The sequence below is a fragment of the Gobio gobio genome, assembly GCF_949357685.1.
Source record: "Gobio gobio genome assembly, chromosome: 16".
NCBI classification, from domain to species: domain Eukaryota; kingdom Metazoa; phylum Chordata; class Actinopteri; order Cypriniformes; family Gobionidae; genus Gobio; species Gobio gobio.
This window is the reverse complement of record NC_137109.1, coordinates 10,953,997-10,973,080: the sequence shown is the minus strand read 5'-3', so window position 1 is coordinate 10,973,080 and position 19,084 is coordinate 10,953,997. Positions and strand designations below refer to the sequence as shown.

Below are 19,084 nucleotides of genomic sequence, written 5' to 3'. Positions count from 1 at the left end.
GTACCGGGAGCGCATCGACTGAATGTGCACGTTCACTCGGCGCAGCGCCAGTGAAAATCGCTTGGGTGTGAACACTCAAGACGCGCCGAAAAACGGCACGAAAAACGCTGGCGATAAGCGCGCGCGATATTCGTCCCGGTGTGTACAGGCCTTGAATCTATGAAAGTCAATAGCGCAGTATTTTTTGTGTTATTTAAAAGGCGCGTTAGTAATATGTGCCTGTAGACGGGTGCACAACGCGTGTACACTCTGCTTATTACACACACAGGGATGCGCAGCAGCACACAAACATGCAAAATATAAAAAATTAAAGGATTCCTCTCTGGAGAAGCGTTCAGTCTTTCCGCTCGCAAAATTCCGCCATGTAAATAGCAAATCCGCCATGGTGCAAGCACAACTGGCTTTTAAAGGGAATGGGAGATGAGACTCTGATTGGTTTATTGCACGTTATGCCCAAAACACACCCATGACTCATTTAGAGTCTAGGTACAACCCTTTTAGACCATGCGCCTGCTGTGTCAACCTTTTTTTTCCGTCGTTAAACTAGCAAAAGTGGATTCAGACAAGCCCTAATGCCGAGTTCAGACTCCATGATTTTCAAACTGGTCGGATCACTGCTCTTTTCACACTGCATGACTATCTGTGGTAGCATTCAGTTCCTGCTGTGCACGAATGATCGGCGACAGGGGGTTTCACACTGCATGACTTTACAATAGGAAGAATCACAGACAGCATAGACATAATAAATATGGCCGACAGCTCTGTCCCGTCCACAAACTACGTTTCACAAGCAACAAGGAAACAACGCGAGATTGCGCGTGCGTCAAACTGTTCTCGCGCAAGACTTGTTATTAAAAATGATAATCTGCAGAAAGCTTGCAATCCAAATAGTCTGTGCACTGATTTGTAGCGAAAAGGAGAACAAAAAGATTATGGAGGAAATGGTTGGGGAGACGCAGGGAGCAAGGATTGTGTTCTGCAAAGAGAGTTTGAAGTAAATAAATAATTTTGCGATGTGCTACTCCTGTGGCTGGTCAAGCAAATGTTTTTGCTTTGTTTCTGTTTGATATAATTGTAAATCTATCTATTAAAATACCGATATTCTGGTCTATAACTACCCGAACCTCCAGCTGCCCTGTATCTTGCTCTCTCATTGGCTGTCGGTCATCGCCAATGTATTTTTCAGTCAGAACACATTTCACACCGCAGGATTTTGAATCCCCGACAGGTCCAGATACGTATGTAGCATGCCAAATATATCTCACGGGCGTCTGCGACTCGTTTACGATTCTCTCTGAATGCGAATTTGATAATTCACACTGCATGATTGTCACTCGCGTGCACAAGCACCGATTTGCCTATGATTTCAGGCATTTGTTGGCGATTTCGCAAAATATGTCGCAGAGTCAAAATCGCGCCTAAAATCGGGCAGTGTGAACTCGGCATAAGTGCACCTGTGCCATGTGCTTCAGACCATGCACTCAGATCGTTAGAAATAGGGCCCATAGAGTCTGCTATACTGTTATAAAGATCTCATTGATTTACATAGCATGCAGAATTGCAAACAGAATCAGAATACAATTTTTCAACCACATAAATATTGCATATTTTTGCTCATAAAAATTAGTTTTTTTCCACCATATTCTCACTTCATCAGACTATATGAACCAGAAAAGCCTGACGTATCAAATATGAAACACATTTTAAAGATTGTTCCATTAAAAAAAACCTAGATTTTGCTGCCTATTATTTCATGTGTCAGGCTTTACAGGGTTAATGAGAATCTCCATTGTGACTTTTCTTTCCTATAGGTAGAGACTTTAAAACAAACACATGCATCCCTGTGGACTGACACAGAGCTCAACTTTGCCTCTCCATGCATTGCTGCTGTTGGCACAAGTCTTCATGATGCTGGTCTACACCTGCTCAACAGAAGAGGTACAGCTTCAGTTTTATGCATCTGCCTGCAGATGTGGTTTGTGAACAGATTTTAGAAGTTAGATGATGACACAAGTGTAATTTTCCGGATGTTAAAATGCATTCTTCAATCCTAGTTTAATGTGCAGATAGGCATTTTCCCATGTCATGATACTTAGGTGTTGCTATAAGGTTCTTAAAGCGTTCTTGAGGGTTTTAGGACATCGATTTGCAACTGCTATTGTTTGCTCTGTAATCTTCTGGTCTGTAGATATGGCTGTGGGATTTTCTCAGCTGTTTTATCATCCACCAGGTGAAAACCTTGAGTTTGATTACTTAAAGTAACATCAGAGGCCTCAACAAAATAAATGTCTGTTGCAAAGCGGTATGGCATGCGTAATGTGTAAAAGTTGCATTTTTAGGGTAATGGTTTGTTCAGATGTTGATCTCTATAAAAATAATACAGACGATTGCCTTGTTGAACACCACTAACTGTAATGAAGCCATCGGTGTGCTGACATGTTTAATGCAGGGTTATTATCGTTAACTAAAACTGAAACAATAAAAAAAATCATTACATGAACTGAAATAAAATAAAATATATAAAACGTACTACTTTTATTTCAGCTATAGTTGGTGACATATAAAATGTGTATTTAAGTTGAAGTACTAAAATTGAAATAAATAAAACTACATTTAAAAACTAAAACTTAAAATGTATATTGGCATTTAAAAAAAGGGTAACACTTTACTTAAAGCCTTTAGTTTATAATGCATTATAAAGGTATTCATATCGTATGTAATAATGCACTATTTTTTCATAAGTAATTGTAAAAAGGTTTTTAATGCATTATATATTCTGAAAGCGTGTTCAATGACGTATTGTAATGTATTATATCTGTGGTTACAATTACTCATTATTAGATCATACATTGCATTATAAGGTGCATTAATGAGATGCATTAAAAATACTTTTATAATGTATTTTATATAAAGGCTTAATTAAGGTGTTACCAAAAAAAACTAACAGAAATAACTAAAACACAACAAAATTGCTAATTTTGAACTAAAATGAAAACATTGAAAAATATAATCTATATACAAAAACTAGGATATCAATGATATTAAAATACTGGATTTGTTTCATATTCTCTTTATTTTTTCTCTCTCACACAGCTTGTGCACACATTTCTCTGTCTTTCCCTCCCTGTGTCCTTCTTGGCAAATGTTTCTTGAAAACAGTGAATCAGATATATCGCTCTCTCTCTGGGTGGTGTGGGTGTGGTCAGTGTGATGTCACTCATTGAGAAGGCGAGAGTGGGTGTGAACAGAGAGAGAAAAAAAGCGGAACACATCACTTCCTCCTTATCGTCTCGCCAGTGACCCCGCGACCTCCCCATGACCGAATGTCTGAGATCATGAGCGTGTGGGTGTGTGTACAAGTTTTGCTATACTTGTGCGGCCAAAATGCTTTTTTCACACTAGTCAAAATGAGTAGTTTAAGCAAACTACTCATAAGTCAGCTGTAAGTGTACTTCTGTTAGTGGCTAGTGTGCGGGTTGGTTTGGGGCAGGAGTTCTCAACCCTGGTCCTCGAGGGCCACTGTGCAGAGTTTAGCTCCAACCTTGATCAAACTCACCTGCCTGTAATCCTGAAGAACTTAATTAGCTGGTTCAGGTGTGTTTGATTAGGGTTGGACCTAAACTCTGCAGGATAGTGGCCCTCGAGGACCAGGGTTGAGAATGCCTGGTTTAGGGTATAAAAGGTCTTTACCAATTCCAGATACCATGCATATTTTTCCCGGATGTTTATTAGATACGTGCTGTAAATATTCATCTGGAAGATATATTGGAAGAGTGAAATGCTAAAACGCTGCCTTTTAAATGTTAGTCTCGCGTTGCCAGACCTTCAGACTGACAACAGAAGGTCTCCAAGGCATTCCTTGGAGGACATTGACATGTAACGCAACCAGTCACAGTTAGTTTTGTTCCGCGTCATGTTTAGAGGCGTGAAAATGTAAAGTCAATGTTCCTGCAATAACAGAGCAGCGTGCATCTATAAATTACTCATTCAAGAACGTTGTGCATGTTTACTGCACCAATGGAGCCGGGAAGTCCACATACTTTTGAACATCCAGCGTTTAGTTGATCCTGGTAAGCGCTCATTGTCACAGTTTTAAACACGACGGCATGAGGGAGTTTGGCATCACGACATCTTATCGTTAAAGAACAAGACATACATGACATCCGGTAGAATTCAACCAATCAGATGACAACTTCGAAACTCCTGAAGTGTTTCCAGAAAAGTGTGCCATATCAGAGTCTCTTTGAGACAAGTCCTTTCCCTCGGCGGCCATCTTTGAAACGCCTCTCAGGCATGCAAGTGCAGCTCCTATCTCTTTGAATGGGGAAACATCAAATTCTCCACAACTGTTCGCCAAGCTTACGATTCAATTTCATGTTTGAAATCCCCAATGAAATCTGACAACAACTGTCTTATAAATTAATTTTGTGGGCCTGGACAAAATGAATGCGCATGTGCAATCCTAAACGTGCGTCTCAGATTCTATAGCAACCGGAGCTTCTAACATGACTAAGTGACGTAATTACATTACTAATCAATGATTGGCTCTTTTGTGTAGAAGGCGGGGCTTATTCGCCATACTGGGCGTTGCACTTTCTCCCATTCATAAGTAATCGGAGTGCACCATCTTCCTATATATAAAGTCTTTGGGCATATGCATTTCATGTTCTGATGGTCAGCAAATGTCCAGAATGTATGTGAATCTTTTTAAACACAATAGTTAGAACATGCAGCACAGCATGCAGCTGTTATTTTAGTATTATTTATAGTATTCATATTTCAAATGTTAGTTTTTATTTTTATATTTTCAGCATTTTATTTTATTTACTTTACTTCAATGAACAAAAATGTTTTGAATAGTTTTAGATAATAACCCAAGTATCGTACTATGCACTCTTGTCATGTCATTTGTGTATTTAAAAAAAATAGTTTTCAATCATTAGCATGCATAGACTATACAATCTATGCAGCAATGCCATATAATAACTATTTTGGGTTCCTTAAAGAACTATAAAGTTTAACTTTATTTTCACCATAAAGAACCCTTTGATCAATAGAAAGGTTCCATTGATGTTAAAGGTTCTTAATGGAACCATCAATGCCAGTAAAGAACCTTTATTTTGAAGTGTTTGTAAATTACAAGTAAGCCATTCATATCCATCTATCAACCAATGGAAGACCCAATTGAGTTTTTGAAAACATTTATTTTTCTTGATTATTTTTGTGATTCAGTTTAGTGATGCAGAAATGACGCATCTCATCCTTTAACAGACGCCTCAGTCATATGTTTGCTTATTCAGAGACCGCCGCATAGAAAGGCTTATGATTTCTTATATGGTTTCAGAAGCAACACGATTCCAGTGACGCTGACTCACTCGATTCCAGAAATGCCCTCTGACCCCTGATGTAACAGCACATCGGTGAGCTCACTCCACCAGATTCCCAGTCAATGAGGTTTCCTCTGTCTGACGTTATGATTTGTGAGAATTGCGGCCAGGTTGCGGCTCTTTGCAAAATTAATATTACTCTGATCGCGATAAGACGGTAGTTTTTGATTTATTTCGGATGATTCAGCTGTGGCCCGTCGCTTGTTCGCTTGTTTACATCCCAAAAATTCACCCCGCAAAATGAAATCACCGCCAGGGTCAGTGGAGACGCCGCAAACAGAGGAAAACACGCCGGAGGGAGAAAAAAAAGACAGGAATGGAGGAGATATGAAAGGAATTGAGAGAGTGTTTCTCATCTTGTCGTTTTTAATCCCTTGCTCTTTCTCTCCCTTCCTCTCTCTTGTTTCCCTGTCTGGAAGTAGAGAATGAAAGACTCCCCCACACTGCCTCAGCTATGAAGAGATATGAGAGAGAAGAAGGAAGCGTCTCACCAGCTGACAGCTGCAACGAAACAGACACGCACATGTACACACTCTCTCCATCATGCCTGTCAACACACACTCAATGTACACATGCACTCATAACGCCAGCCTCACGTGACTAAACCACGCAATTAAAGGGAAGGTTCAGTACAAGTTGATGGAATAGTTCACCCAAAACTTTGGACTTGACTCGCCCAAAATTGGCGATTAACTATTATTTTACTCAAAAAATGCTAGTACATTTCACAAATAATTGCAGAGACGGCAAGTAACCCATTAAATTAACTGGAGAAATATACTCCAATAATTTTTGTTTTATTTACAATGTCTGTCTGTTTGCTTGTTTTTGCAGAATGTCCGATCTGCTGTTTTCCTTTCAGTGAAAGTGGTGGGGATGGATGTTGAGCACCAAAAAAATAAATGAAATAAAATAAAATAAAAATGGTTAATAAAATGGTTAATTTTTAATTACATTTTAGTTTGTTCCTCACAAAGTTGCATATGCTTCAGAAGACTTGGAATATAGTACACAAGTCATATGGACTACTGTGATTTTGTAATTTTCTTTTTCTTTTAAATACTTGTTTTATCTAAATTATTTCATATTTTGCACATCTCTCTCTCTCTCTCTCTCTCTCTCTCTCTCTCTCTCTCTCTCTCTATATATATATATATATATATATATATATATATATATATATAAAGTTGTGTGTGTATATATATATACACAGATCAGGCATAACACTGATTATCTCTTCATCACGGCACCTGTTAGTGGGTGGGATATATTAGGCAGCAAGTGAACATTTTGTCCTCAAAGTTGTGTTAGAAGCAGGAAAAATGGGCAAGCGTAAGGATTTGAGCGAGTTTGACCAGAGCCAAATTGTGATGGCTAGACGACTGGGTCAGAGCATCTCCAAAACTGCAGCTCTTGTTCCTGGTTCCTGGTCTGCAGTGGTCAGTCTCTATCAAAAGTGGTCCAAGGAAGGAACAGTGGTGAACCGGCGACAGGGTAATGGGTGGCCAAGGCTCACTGATGCACGTGGGGAGCGAAGGCTGGCCCGTGTGGTCGATCAAACAGACGAGCTACTGTAGCTCAAATTGCTAAAGAAGTTAATGCTGGTTCTGATATAAAGGTGTCAGAATACACAGAGCATCACAGTTTGTTGAGTATGGGGCTCCATAGCCGCAGACCAGTCAGGGTGCCCATGCTGACCCCTGTCCACCGCCGAAAGCACCAACAGTGGCACATGAGTATCAGAACTGGACCACGGAGCAATGGAAGAAGGTGGCCTGGTCTGATGAACGGTTTCTTTTACATCACGTGGATGGTCGGGTGTGTGTGCGTCGCTTACCTAGGGAAAACATGGCACCAGGATGCACTAGAAGGCAAGCCGGCGGAGGCAGTGATGCTTTGGGCAATGTTCTGCTGGGAAACCTTGGGTCCTGCCATCCATGTGGATGTTAATTTGACACGTATACATAAGCATTGTTGCAGACCATGTACACCCTTTCCTGGAAACGGTATTCCCTGGTGGCTGTGGCTCTTTCAGCAGGATAATGCGCCCTGACACAAAGCAAAAATGGTTCAGGAATGGTTTGAGGAACACAACAACGAGTTTGAGGTGTTGACTAGGCCTCCAAATTCCTCCCCAGATCTCAATCCAATCTAGCATCTGTGGGATGTGCTGAACAAACAAGTCCGATCCATGGAGGCCCAGCTCGCAACTTACAGGACTTAAAGGATCTGCTGCTAACATCTTGGTGCCAGACACTAGAGCACACCTTCAGGGGTCTAGTGGGGTCCAAGCCTCAATGGGTCAGGGCTGTTTTGGCAGCAAAGCGGGACCAACAAAATATTAGGAAGGTGCTCATAATGTTATGCCTGATTGGTGTATATATATATCCACATACATACAGTACACACACGTATAGCGATATATACTTTGGAGCAAATCTCAACAACTTGATTATATGTATCATTGCAAAATTTAAACAATATTATCGCCCAGCTCTAATAAACTAAATGTGATTACATGGCATTAAGAAATTAATATTTATACAAATTAACATCATGATTCTGATCATTGGAACGATGCGCATTTCTGAAAAGCGCTACACAAATACACTTGACTTGCTGTAGTGTGGAGGATACATTCAACAGCAAAAAGAAGAAGAAAAGCTTAACTTGTTTTGAAATGGAGCATTTCTTTAAAATGTTCTTAACCGCGCGTTGTTTTCACGTTTTATGGGGACTTTCCATAGACATAATGGTTTTTATACTGTACAAACTGTATGTTCTATCTCTTTACACTAACCCTACCCCATCACAAACTTTCTGCATTTTTACATTTTCAAAAAAACATCACTTAGTATGATTTATAAACCAAAAAATGTCCCCACAAGGACAAGGATTTCGGATATTGCCATCTTTGTTGGGACATTTTGTCCTCGTAGGGTATACCTGGACTTGTGTATACACATACACACACAGTGACATTTCATTCACATTCAAATGTGTTGTACACACCAGCTAAACACTCCCTACATTAAACGGCAAACCACAGGAACACACCCTATAATAGCTGCACAGTGTACAAAACCACATTTCCCATGTTCTTCGTTGTTGCACGCTTGGCAACTACCCACACATGATGTACAGTAATAGTCTGTTTGATGATTGTTTACATGTCTGTATACAAGTCCCTTGGGGGAAGATTGCATATAAGTGAAGGTGAATGCTTCCATGAACGATGAGCACATTATTAAAGACCAGATAACTCTGAACAAGCGTTTTATTAATCTTACTGGAAGAACACTTGTCCATAACATTAAAAGAACCTTGCCAGAACATTCTGAGAACGTTCCCTGTTATCTGTGTTCATGCTGTTGTTCATTATGGTAGGCTCAGTTGCTGAACAGTGCTGAATAGTTGGTGAGTTGCTTAGAATATTGTCTTTGATATGTAAATGTCATAACCGTCATAACAAAGACGATTTCTGAACAAGTAATTTTTGCAGTTTAGGGCCAGATTTACTAACAGCTTGCACCAGTGCAAACCCTTTTGCCGTTAAAAAGCTACTGTCAGGATTTACTAAAGGCACACAGTGAAGAATTAGCGCTGAAAAGGCGTGGACAGGGTTATTTTTGCGAATGACCTTATTGCATATGCATTTAGGAGGTTCCCTCTCAGATGCAAAATTTATGGGAGGAGAGTATTTAAATGAATCATGCAAGGTGATTTACTAAGGTTTGCGCTCGTCAGATTACTGGTGTTTGCGGCATTATTTACCGCCCAAAACAAGCACGTCTTAAACCAGACGCTAACTGGTAGACTGTGTTGATCATTATGGAAATGATCCGGCTGCGTCTGTTCTTTCATCAGTAGATCATGCACAGAACTTTCCACTCCCATCGGCACTTTTTTGGAAGTGTGCTCTCGCGCTAATTTGCCCTGTTTAGTAAACCCTCTGACCCTAAATCTCCATTGTGAATGTTAGAGTGTGCTTATTTTCAAGGACAAGGGTTTTCCACAATATGTCCACTTTAACCTTTGACCTCACAACAGCTGAATTAAGCAGGCCTAATATTAGAAAACTATCTATTAGAATACCCATTCATCATTATGGCAGTTGTTTGGCTGGTACATGCAAATCCGAAATACTTGATTTGAAATGTGCCATCCTTGTATTTTATATACAAGAACAAATATCTGCCAATGCAATCCAAAAAATAAGATTAATAAAAAAATAAAAACAAGATTATATTTCTTTCCCTATTGGCAGATATTTTTTCTAGTTTTAAGCACTTTTTTTTTCTTTTCCAGGAAACAAGACTTAATATCTTAAAGGTGCCCTACATAACTTTTCCGTCTGCTAGAGGTCGCCTATTCAAAACAAAGGCGTAGTTTTATGATGCCACGTTTGAGCGCAGAATCTTGGGACATGTGGTCTTCACCTCACAGCCGGTGGAAAAGAATCGACAGAAATCATGTTCATGGATGCGATTATTGACGTTACTGTAGTATGAAGCAGAGCAGGACCGAGTGTTGTGGAGCTGAGGAACCGCTGTAGCGATTGTTAATAAGATGAACACAACACACGCCTCGCGAGCAGCGGGACTTTTATTATGACACAGTCGCCGGCGGTCATGAGTATGAGGTAACGCAGCTCTGTTTAGATACATTTGAGTGTGTTGAAAATTATGATATGACGTTACTCTCTGCGTTCGCTCGGCGGCTGCATTGACACTTGTTCACACTGCAGTGAGAGTAAAGCGTTTCTGCAAAATAAAAACGGAAACCGAGGGGAACGCAGATATGACGCAATCGACAGGCGACTCCCACACATGTCCCGGTTCCTTGGTTGAAAGAGCAATTTCTCACAATTTACAAATAGTTGGAAACATTTGGGATATTGTAAGTACTCAACTGAACAAAATATAAAACACTGGCCTAGTGGTTATTTTACAAAAAAAAGTTACATAGTGCACCTTTAAGTCATAGTGTATATCAAATAATTGTATCTTGTTTTCAAAACGCTTAGATATTTGTGCTGGAAAACAAGATGAAAAAATTAGTTCCAAACTTTTCAGTAGGGAAATGCATATACTGTATGACATGACCCCTTTAACTTTTGACCTTAACTTTAGTTTTTTGTAGGGATTTATTCATCATTTTACGTAATATGACATTTTTCCTGCGGCTCTAGAGTGATTAGGGAAAAAAAGTCCACTGCTTTAGATGGTTTTTACAGCCAGATAGTATAGTTAAAGTGTCTAACAGGGCCGTACTAACCAGCAAAACCTCTTGATGCTGAATTATCTTCAGGGTGTTCAAAGAAATTCAAACCAGATTCTGGGATTTGATCTGTCATTCCGTTTCCTGGCGTTTATAAAGCACATAAAACAAGTCATGAAGTGCAGGTGTCACCGCACCCTAAAACCATTTTCTCTTTTATTAAACTCCTCCACTTGCTGAAGATGTTTAAATGAAGCTGTAGGAAAATGTAAAAGCATGTAAATGGGCTCATCTCTCTCCAGAACGGATCGAGACGCCCCTTTTCTTCACCTCCGCTCATACTGGCCCAATATGCTCACGAGCACACGTGTGTTTGTGAAGTTTTCTCAGCAACAGACACTCTGTGTATCATGTTGCTAAACGGTGCGTCACCGAATGGCACAGACTTCACCTGTCTGGCCGGCACACCTGCGCTTTGACCCTTCGCACCTGAGATCCCCGATCGGCCACACACCTCGGCATCATCACTGACCAGATGTGCATGTGCTGACCAGGTTCTCATGTGTGTTTATGTGTGTGAGCACCTGCTCCCATAAACAGCTCCTCTCCACCGGTGTGCACTGATTTATGCTGTCTGCATTTCTGATGTTAATATGCCTGAAGCTGTATACACAAACTAAGCGTTCCAAAGTTTGGGGTCGGAAAGATTTTAAAAATGTTTTTGAAAAACATTAATACAGTTATATTGTGAAATATTATTACAATTCAAAATAGCTGTTTTCTATGTGAATATATTGTAAACTGTAATTTATTCCTGTGATCAAAGCTGAATTTTCAGCATCATTACTCCAGTCTTCAGTGTCACATGATCCTTTAGAAATCGTTCTAAAATGCTGATCTTCTGCTCAAGAAACATTTATGATTCTTATCAATGTTGAAAACAGTTGTGCTGCTTTTGTGGAAACTGTGATACGTTTATTTTCTGGATTCTTTGATGAATGGAAAGTTCAAAAGAACAGCATTTACTTGACATAGAAATCTTTTGTAACATTATAAATGCCTTTACTGTCACTTTTGATCATTTTAATGCATTATTGCTGAATAAATGTATTAGTTTATTTATTTTTTATATCTTACTGAGCCCAAACTTTTCAGGTTTGTATGTTTATACAATAGCTAATAGGCATAAGCAGGCCCACACGGAATCTGGAAGACTTCCGCAGAAAACTCTGCAGATTACCCGTGCCTGTCATTTGAGAAGCATACACAACCTGCGTGTGTGTGTTTGTGAGGGGTAGTATTCTCCACATATCGGTGTGACTTTTTTTTAGTAATAGAGTGATTTTTGAAGGAAACGTCCTTTGTTTGCAAAAATTACTTATTTATAGCTATTAAAAGTAGTTAATTTATTTACTTTGGAAGGTATTTATTTATTTTGCTCTACTGTTGAATGATATGACATTGTTTATTTAATGATTTGTGTACAATACAGTTGATAAAGTAATATCTTTTAGTGGATGTACTATAGGAGAGATCTAGCTTTGCTTAAAAAGCAAGTTCTATTTGGATTTGTATTGTAAACTTTAAATAAAAGTTAAATAAGAAGTGAATATTTTATATTTTATTTGTAATGTTTTCAGTTCCAATATTCTTAGATATTTTTAACACATTTAAAACCATTCTGCATAATTACACAGAAATCTCAAGAAAAGTCCACAGATTCCATGTGGCCCTAGGCATAAGTAATAAAACTATTGTATTAAAACCATAATATGTACTTTTTTGCCGTTAGAGGTCACTTATTCAAAATAAAGGCGTAGCTTGATGACAACTGGATTTCACAGCGCTTTTATTATGCCGCAGATGACGCTTCCGCTTCTTCCGCTCATGTGTATGTGGGGTGACGCAGCGCTGTTTTATCATATTACATACATTTCACTGCGTTGAAAGTTGTTATAATGCAACTCTGTGCGTTCGCTCAGCGGCTAATATGAGACACTTACACACACTGGAGTAAGCTATATCTATATTAGGCATGGTAAAACATGGTACTCACAGTAAATCAAGAAAACAAGATTTAAACAATAAGACTAACTGTGTTGAGCTGTATAACAATGATTCGTTTTCTGTCGATGAATGTATCCAAACATTTGCTCACCTGTCTAATAAACACATAATATACTAAAGCGTCTTTGGTGTTTCCATGGTTTCTACAAAATCAAAAAAATCAAGGGTAACGCAGGTACACTCTCAAAATACAGTACAAAATTTTACCTTTTAAGGTACAAGTGGCCGTCACTGGGGTGGTACTCTTAAGGGTACATTTTTGTACCTCTAAGTCAGGGGTAGGCAAGTTCGGTCCTAGAGAGCTGATGTCCTGCAGAGTTTAGCTCCAACCCTACTAAGCCACCACAGTATAAAACTCATGGCTCCCAGCATGCATTGCAGCATTAAGCATGTCACGATTGTTGAGATTCATACGCTGATTCTTGATATCTGTGTGTGTCTAAACTTTTTTCCCCCTAGAATGTATTTAAAAATCAAAATCAGAATGTCTGATCTGTGGCAAGAAAGCTTTATTGGTGAGTATTATTTATTAATATTTTTAGTCAGTGATGAGTTTGGTCAAAATGTTTTTGTTTATGGCTTCTTTTGATTTGAACAGATTATGTGTTTTGTTAACATTGTAACAAAAACCACAAACTCACATAAAAGCCAAGAGTCAAACAGCCCAACTAAATGAAACACTGATCACCATAATGGTGACCAAACATATTCAATAAAACATCAACATCTAAAACTGTTAATTCTCAATAACAGCTTTTATAGACGTCTTTCATGGTTGGAGCCAAACTCTGAAGGACCGAACTTGCCTACCCCTGCTCTAAGTAGAGGAAAACAATGGTGAAATTGTACCCAAAGGACCAATTGTGTACCTTTAAAGGTTCAGTTATACGTTTTGTTCCCCAAGGAACAAAATTGTACCTCCTCCACTGTACCTTTCTTTCTGAGAGTGTATGATGTCATTTATAGGCAACGCACGGCGGTCCGTGTCCTGGTTAAAATTGCTTATTTCTCTGGATTTAAACATTCTTGGGAACATTTGGGATAATGACATGTCAACACTCCAAAAAATATATAACAGTTTTCTAGTAGTTTTTAGATATTTGAATCCAAAAATCTTACATAATGTGCCTTTAACTATTTTGTTTGTTTATTTATTTATTTTTAACTTCTATTTTCTTATAGGGTCATTAATACGATCTTAAGAATGTTTTTGAGTGTATTATGAATATTTAGTGCTTTACTGAGCTCTGATTCTTGTATGTGTTTACTATACGCACATGCTGTAAATTTGACTGATATGTGTTGTGTTTCTCCAATAGGCAGCAGAGGTCATGCATGCACACGGGCCGCACTGTATGCAGATTTGCACATGCAAGATCTGTGCATGCTGGCTGCAGATCAGCACATATTGGCTGTGGATCTGTGCATGTACGGTTGGTGTAGCTGCCAAACCCTGGCTGCGCAGGTGAGACTGGCTCTGGGTCCCGTAAGAACTCTCAGCTGTTAAAACAGTAGTGCTTCACTGAGAGAGAGAGGGAGAGAGTGAGGGGAGAAAGAGGGAAAGAAAATGCACAAAAAAAAACGACTTCAGCTGCAACCTCGGATTCTCCGTATCCCTCCCAAACCGCAACGAGCCTGCGGCCTGCCAGAGAGAGAGAAAGGTGGGGTGGGGGGAATGGGGAAAGAGAAGGAGAAAAGAGAAAGAAAGTAGCTGCGAGCTTTACTCTACTGAACGCTATTGTCGGCGGCCAAAACAAGCAAGGTGATGACATCATCAAACCTGAGACAGAATGATTCCTGAAGGCGTTCGTGTGTAGAGTTGAGCGCAGCGAGGTGGAGTCGTATCCCAAATCACCCTGCACACCCTTCAAGCACAATTTACACCGCTGGCCAACTTTAAACAATATAGCAGCACAGGGAAGGAAAGAGAAATGTAGTCAGGGCTGTAGGTGCTGCGAGTCTTAAGATTAATGTTCCGACGGTGTTCTCTGAAAGATCTACAGGAACAGAAAGTCCCGTTTGTGCGCTGTTGCATGCAACATATGTCACCGGAAAAGCCTTGATTTCTGCAGCACTCACTCAAGGTCACGGGATCGGTCCTGATATGGAAATATCCTTTCCTACATTTTTACTCCTCTTAGGCCTGGGCTTAAGATTAAGCCAGGATTAGTTCAATTAGGACATTTAAGTAGCTTTTATAAACGTGCCTTAGAAAAAAAGCATTACTGGTGTGCATCTTGAGACAAAACAATGGCACTGATATATTTTAAGATTTGCCAGTGCAAGTTGCTTTCAGTTAAAGGGTTAGTTCACCCAAAAATGAAAATTCTGTCATTAATTACTTACCCTCATGTCGTTCGACACCCGTAAGACCTCCGTTCATCTTCAGAACACAAATGAAGATATTTTAGTTGAAATCTGATGGCTCTGAAAGGCCTCCATTGGCACAATGCACGGTTCACTCTCAAGACCCTTAAAAGATACTAAAGACGTCATTACAAAGTCCATCTCACTACAGTGGTTCTACAATAACTTTATGGAGTGACGAGAATAGTTTTTGTGCGCAAAAAAACCCTAAATAACGACTTATATAGTGATGACGATTTCAAAACACGGCATCATGAAGCTTCGAAGCGTTATGAATCAGTGAGTCGAATCATGATTCGGATCCCGTGTCAAACTGCTGATTCGACTCACTGATTCATAACGCTTCGAAGCTTCATGATGCCGTGTTTTGAAATCGTCATCACTATATAAGTCGTTATTTAGGGGTTTTTTGCGCACAAAAACTATTCTCGTCACTCCATAAAGTTATTGTAGAACCACTGTAGTGAGATGGACTTTGTAATGACGTCTTTAGTATCTTTTAAGGGTCTTGAGAGTGAACCGTGCATTGTGCCAATGGAGGCCTTTCAGAGCCATCAGATTTCAACTAAAATATCTTCATTTGTGTTCCGAAGATGAACGGAGGTCTTACGGGTGTCGAACGACATGAGGGTAAGTAATTAATGACAGAATTTTCATTTTTGGGTGAACTAACCCTTTAAAACAGCTCAAACGTGCATTTAAGTCTGCCTTGTCTGTGAAACCAGGGGATAAAGTTGACCGTTTTAAACCTATTTTGCTTCCGATGTTCTTATCAAGTGAGACTTCTTTGGTCACCTGCTTCACCAGAACAAAACTGTGCTTGTGGATTTCACAAATGATCACAAAGAAGCTGCAAGTAGAAAGGCTGAAGTAGTATTTTCCTGTAAAGCATACTCACTAAAACTTGAAAAGGGAAGAAAGTTCAATGACTAAAAATCAGGAAATTGATTGGTTTGTAAATCGGCACAATTCCATGCAATTCTTTTTGGAGAGCATGCGGTTTGTACATTTCTGTCCTGATTACACGAGTGCACTAATCAGGTCTTCTTCCATTGTCCACAGCTTATCTCTACGGCCTTGAGCAAGTCACTGAACCGCAGGTGCTCCACTGAGGAGAGCTTCGGAAGAAACGCGTCTGATAAATGGTGACTGACTTATCTTCACCTCATCTCAAACAAATAACCTCTAGCGCACCTGAAACGCCTCTCACTTTCACAGGCGGACGAGACTTCAACACATCTGTCTCCTTCTGTTTCTACAGACCCTGAAGTGAAACCACCCCAAATGTTAGATATCGTTAGATGGTGAATCCGTTCGTAACGACACCAACCTTGAGAACAAGCGCACATGCTAGGCAAACATGATCTAGTCTCACTTGCACAATTCCTGGCTAATTCTGCACAACTGTCTGAGAATGTTAAAGCTCCGTTTGATGTTTTTCTGTCTCTAAACGGCAGTTTCCTGTCGGAGAAGGTCACACGGCCGCCGCTCTTTCCAGACAGCAGATAAGGTGCCAGCTCTGCGCCTGCTTGAACAACCATCCTTGGGCGTTATTATTAGTAATTTGGAGAGCTCTGGACCAGACAGGCGCTCCGTCTGCCTTTCGGATATGGATTATCAGAGGCCCTTTGGTCCCATCCGCAGGTTGGGAAAGGAATGATAACCATCTCAAGATGACTGCCATGTGTGCACAACAAAAAAAGAAAGGAAAATAGGGAGAGTGGCAGACACACCTTTGGAGCTGTTTTCATTGGATGGGCCTTACCTGAGCTGGGTGTGATTGACATCTGTGCCCATGGTAACCCAGAAGTGTGATGTCATAAGATCATTATGTATGCAAGACTTGGGAGTTTGTCATGTCAAGTGAAGCGTGTGGCACACAGACTGGTAATTGAGCTTTTTTGAAAGCAGCATTAATAATTTACGTATTACAACTCATTCTGCATGAGGTCATTCAGAAATGACTTACAAGACAGCCACCGTGGAGAGAAAGGCCCACATCGCTTCCTCCGCGTCCGTGTGGCTCCGTGCGCGCTTGAGAAACGGCTCCCCGGGTCACGGCTTCACGTCTGTCCGGTTTGTTTAATCCGTTTGAATGCAGGGTCGGCGGACGTTCCCGCTGGCGCCGGTGGACTGCATCTTTTCACCGTCAACGGGCGGCTCGGGGTCAGCGGGGTGTGAGTGCGCCACCGCCGATACGGATGGCTGCGGTCCGCGGTCGGTAACGGGCAGGGGGCGGGGCGGGGCGAGGCGGGGCGCAGCTGAATCCTCCGGAGTCTGACGAACAGGTGAAGCGAAGTTCAAACGCGACCCACACCTATGCTCCGTTTCCGCTCATAAAAACTTTCCTGACAGCCAGCAAAAGGTTTCCAAACTGTCCGACCGTAACTTTTCCTGCTGAAAATGTCCTTCCACAGATAGGGATTAAAACTGATTAATTCCGTGGAGTGCATGCGCACGCGAGAGAGTCTGTGTCAATGCTGATCCGCCACGGGCGAAATGACGCGCCGCGGGAGGCAAAGCACCTGGACGGGGATGGAGCGATGAAGACGCGGCGGCGGCGAGCTGGACCCCGGGTGCCGTGGAGCGTGCTCGGTCATGGCTGCTGCGCCGGGGAGATGGGGAAATGATGATGGGGGGGAAAGTGAAAGCAGAAGGAAAGGCGGAGGGGTGAGAGGCACACGCTCGCAGCCACCCGCGACAGCAGCTCCCTGCACCTGATTTCCCGGACTCAATTCTGGAGCTCCAGCGCAACAGCAGCCAAAACACGGGCCGATGACATCACCTCCAAAATGTTTGAAGGGGGAAAGAATGCAATCTGAGCTTTTTATTTATTTTTAAAATGAAGAAAGTTTGCAGCTCCCCCCAGAACAGCGCAAAAGTCTGCCCGACGAAAGGGCTCCGGTCGGTGAGGTAAAACGCGTCTTTTTTTGCGCATTAAAGAAGGCGACCCGTACACTGGATGCAGCGTCCACTTAACCTGCGCCTCCTCCTCTCCCTCAGCCGCTTTCATTCACAAATTCACATAAAACGTTGGATGCAAAAACTAACAACGCGTTTTTGCGCGCGCGGTGCGTAAACGCGGCTTGTTTCTTCTCCGCTCGTTTGTCTTCTGAAGCTCCACGGCAGAGCACAGAAATCACTCCAAGAAAAAAAAACAGAACAAGATTTCAGATCAATCCACCCTCCCTCCCCCAGCCCCCCTTCTCTCTCTCTCTCTCTCTCTCTCTCTCTCTCTCTCTCTCTCTCTCTCTCTCTCTCTCTCTCTCTCTCTCGCTCCGTCTCCTTTTGCTTTCCCCCTCACACACACTTATTGGATCCAAATGAGATTACTCAGCCTCTGTGTGATGTCGCCCGACTACAGCGAAAACACACGCCAATGTCACCGTGCGCAACAAAGGAGCGCGCGCGCAGGCACGCACAAGCGGTCCCACCGGGACGCATCGCGCTTCCGCTATATCTGGTCCCACTGCTCAGGCCGGGTCCCAAACTAATCCTACACTTTAAGAGGGTAAAAATCTGCCCCTGGTTCAAACCCATATCCCCCACCTCGTGTAAACCGGGACCAGCCAGAACACTTTACGGTTCTTCCAGAAGTTAGTGCTTTTGATGCATTTTGATGCGTTTCATGACTGTAAAACTCAAGAGGGCAGAGTGAAGAGAGACGGTTCGTTTGAAAGCGAGAGGGAGGTATGAAAGCTCACGGTCCGATCCAAAAGGAACATTTCTCAGCACCGCGACAGAACCGCAGACGGTCGGCCAAGCCAACACTCACCCACCCTCTCCGAACCCCCTCCTCTCGTCTCTCTCTCTCTCACACACACACATACACACACACACACACACACACACACACACACACACACACACACACACACACACACACACACACACACACACACACACACACACACACACACACACACACACACACACACACACACACACACACACACACTTTTACTTAGCTATCTAAATGAGGACATACCATAGACATCTGTTGTTTTATATAGACCTAAAGCAAGACTAACCCAGTTAACAAA

At 41.4% G+C, this 19,084-nt stretch overlaps 1 protein-coding gene across 1 annotated transcript in view; it reads right to left on the bottom strand.

Moving 5' to 3' along the window:
- The window catches only part of fgf18a (fibroblast growth factor 18a), a 34,866-nt gene extending 16,629 nt beyond the window's left edge, over window positions 1-18,237 (bottom strand). Inside the window, exon 1 of the mRNA XM_079839581.1 lies at window positions 17,011-18,237. Coding sequence (XP_079695707.1) covers window positions 17,011-17,042 — 32 coding nt within the window. The 5' untranslated portion in view covers window positions 17,043-18,237. The remainder of the gene's footprint in view (window positions 1-17,010) is intronic.
- Window positions 18,238-19,084: the final 847 nt, after the last annotated feature.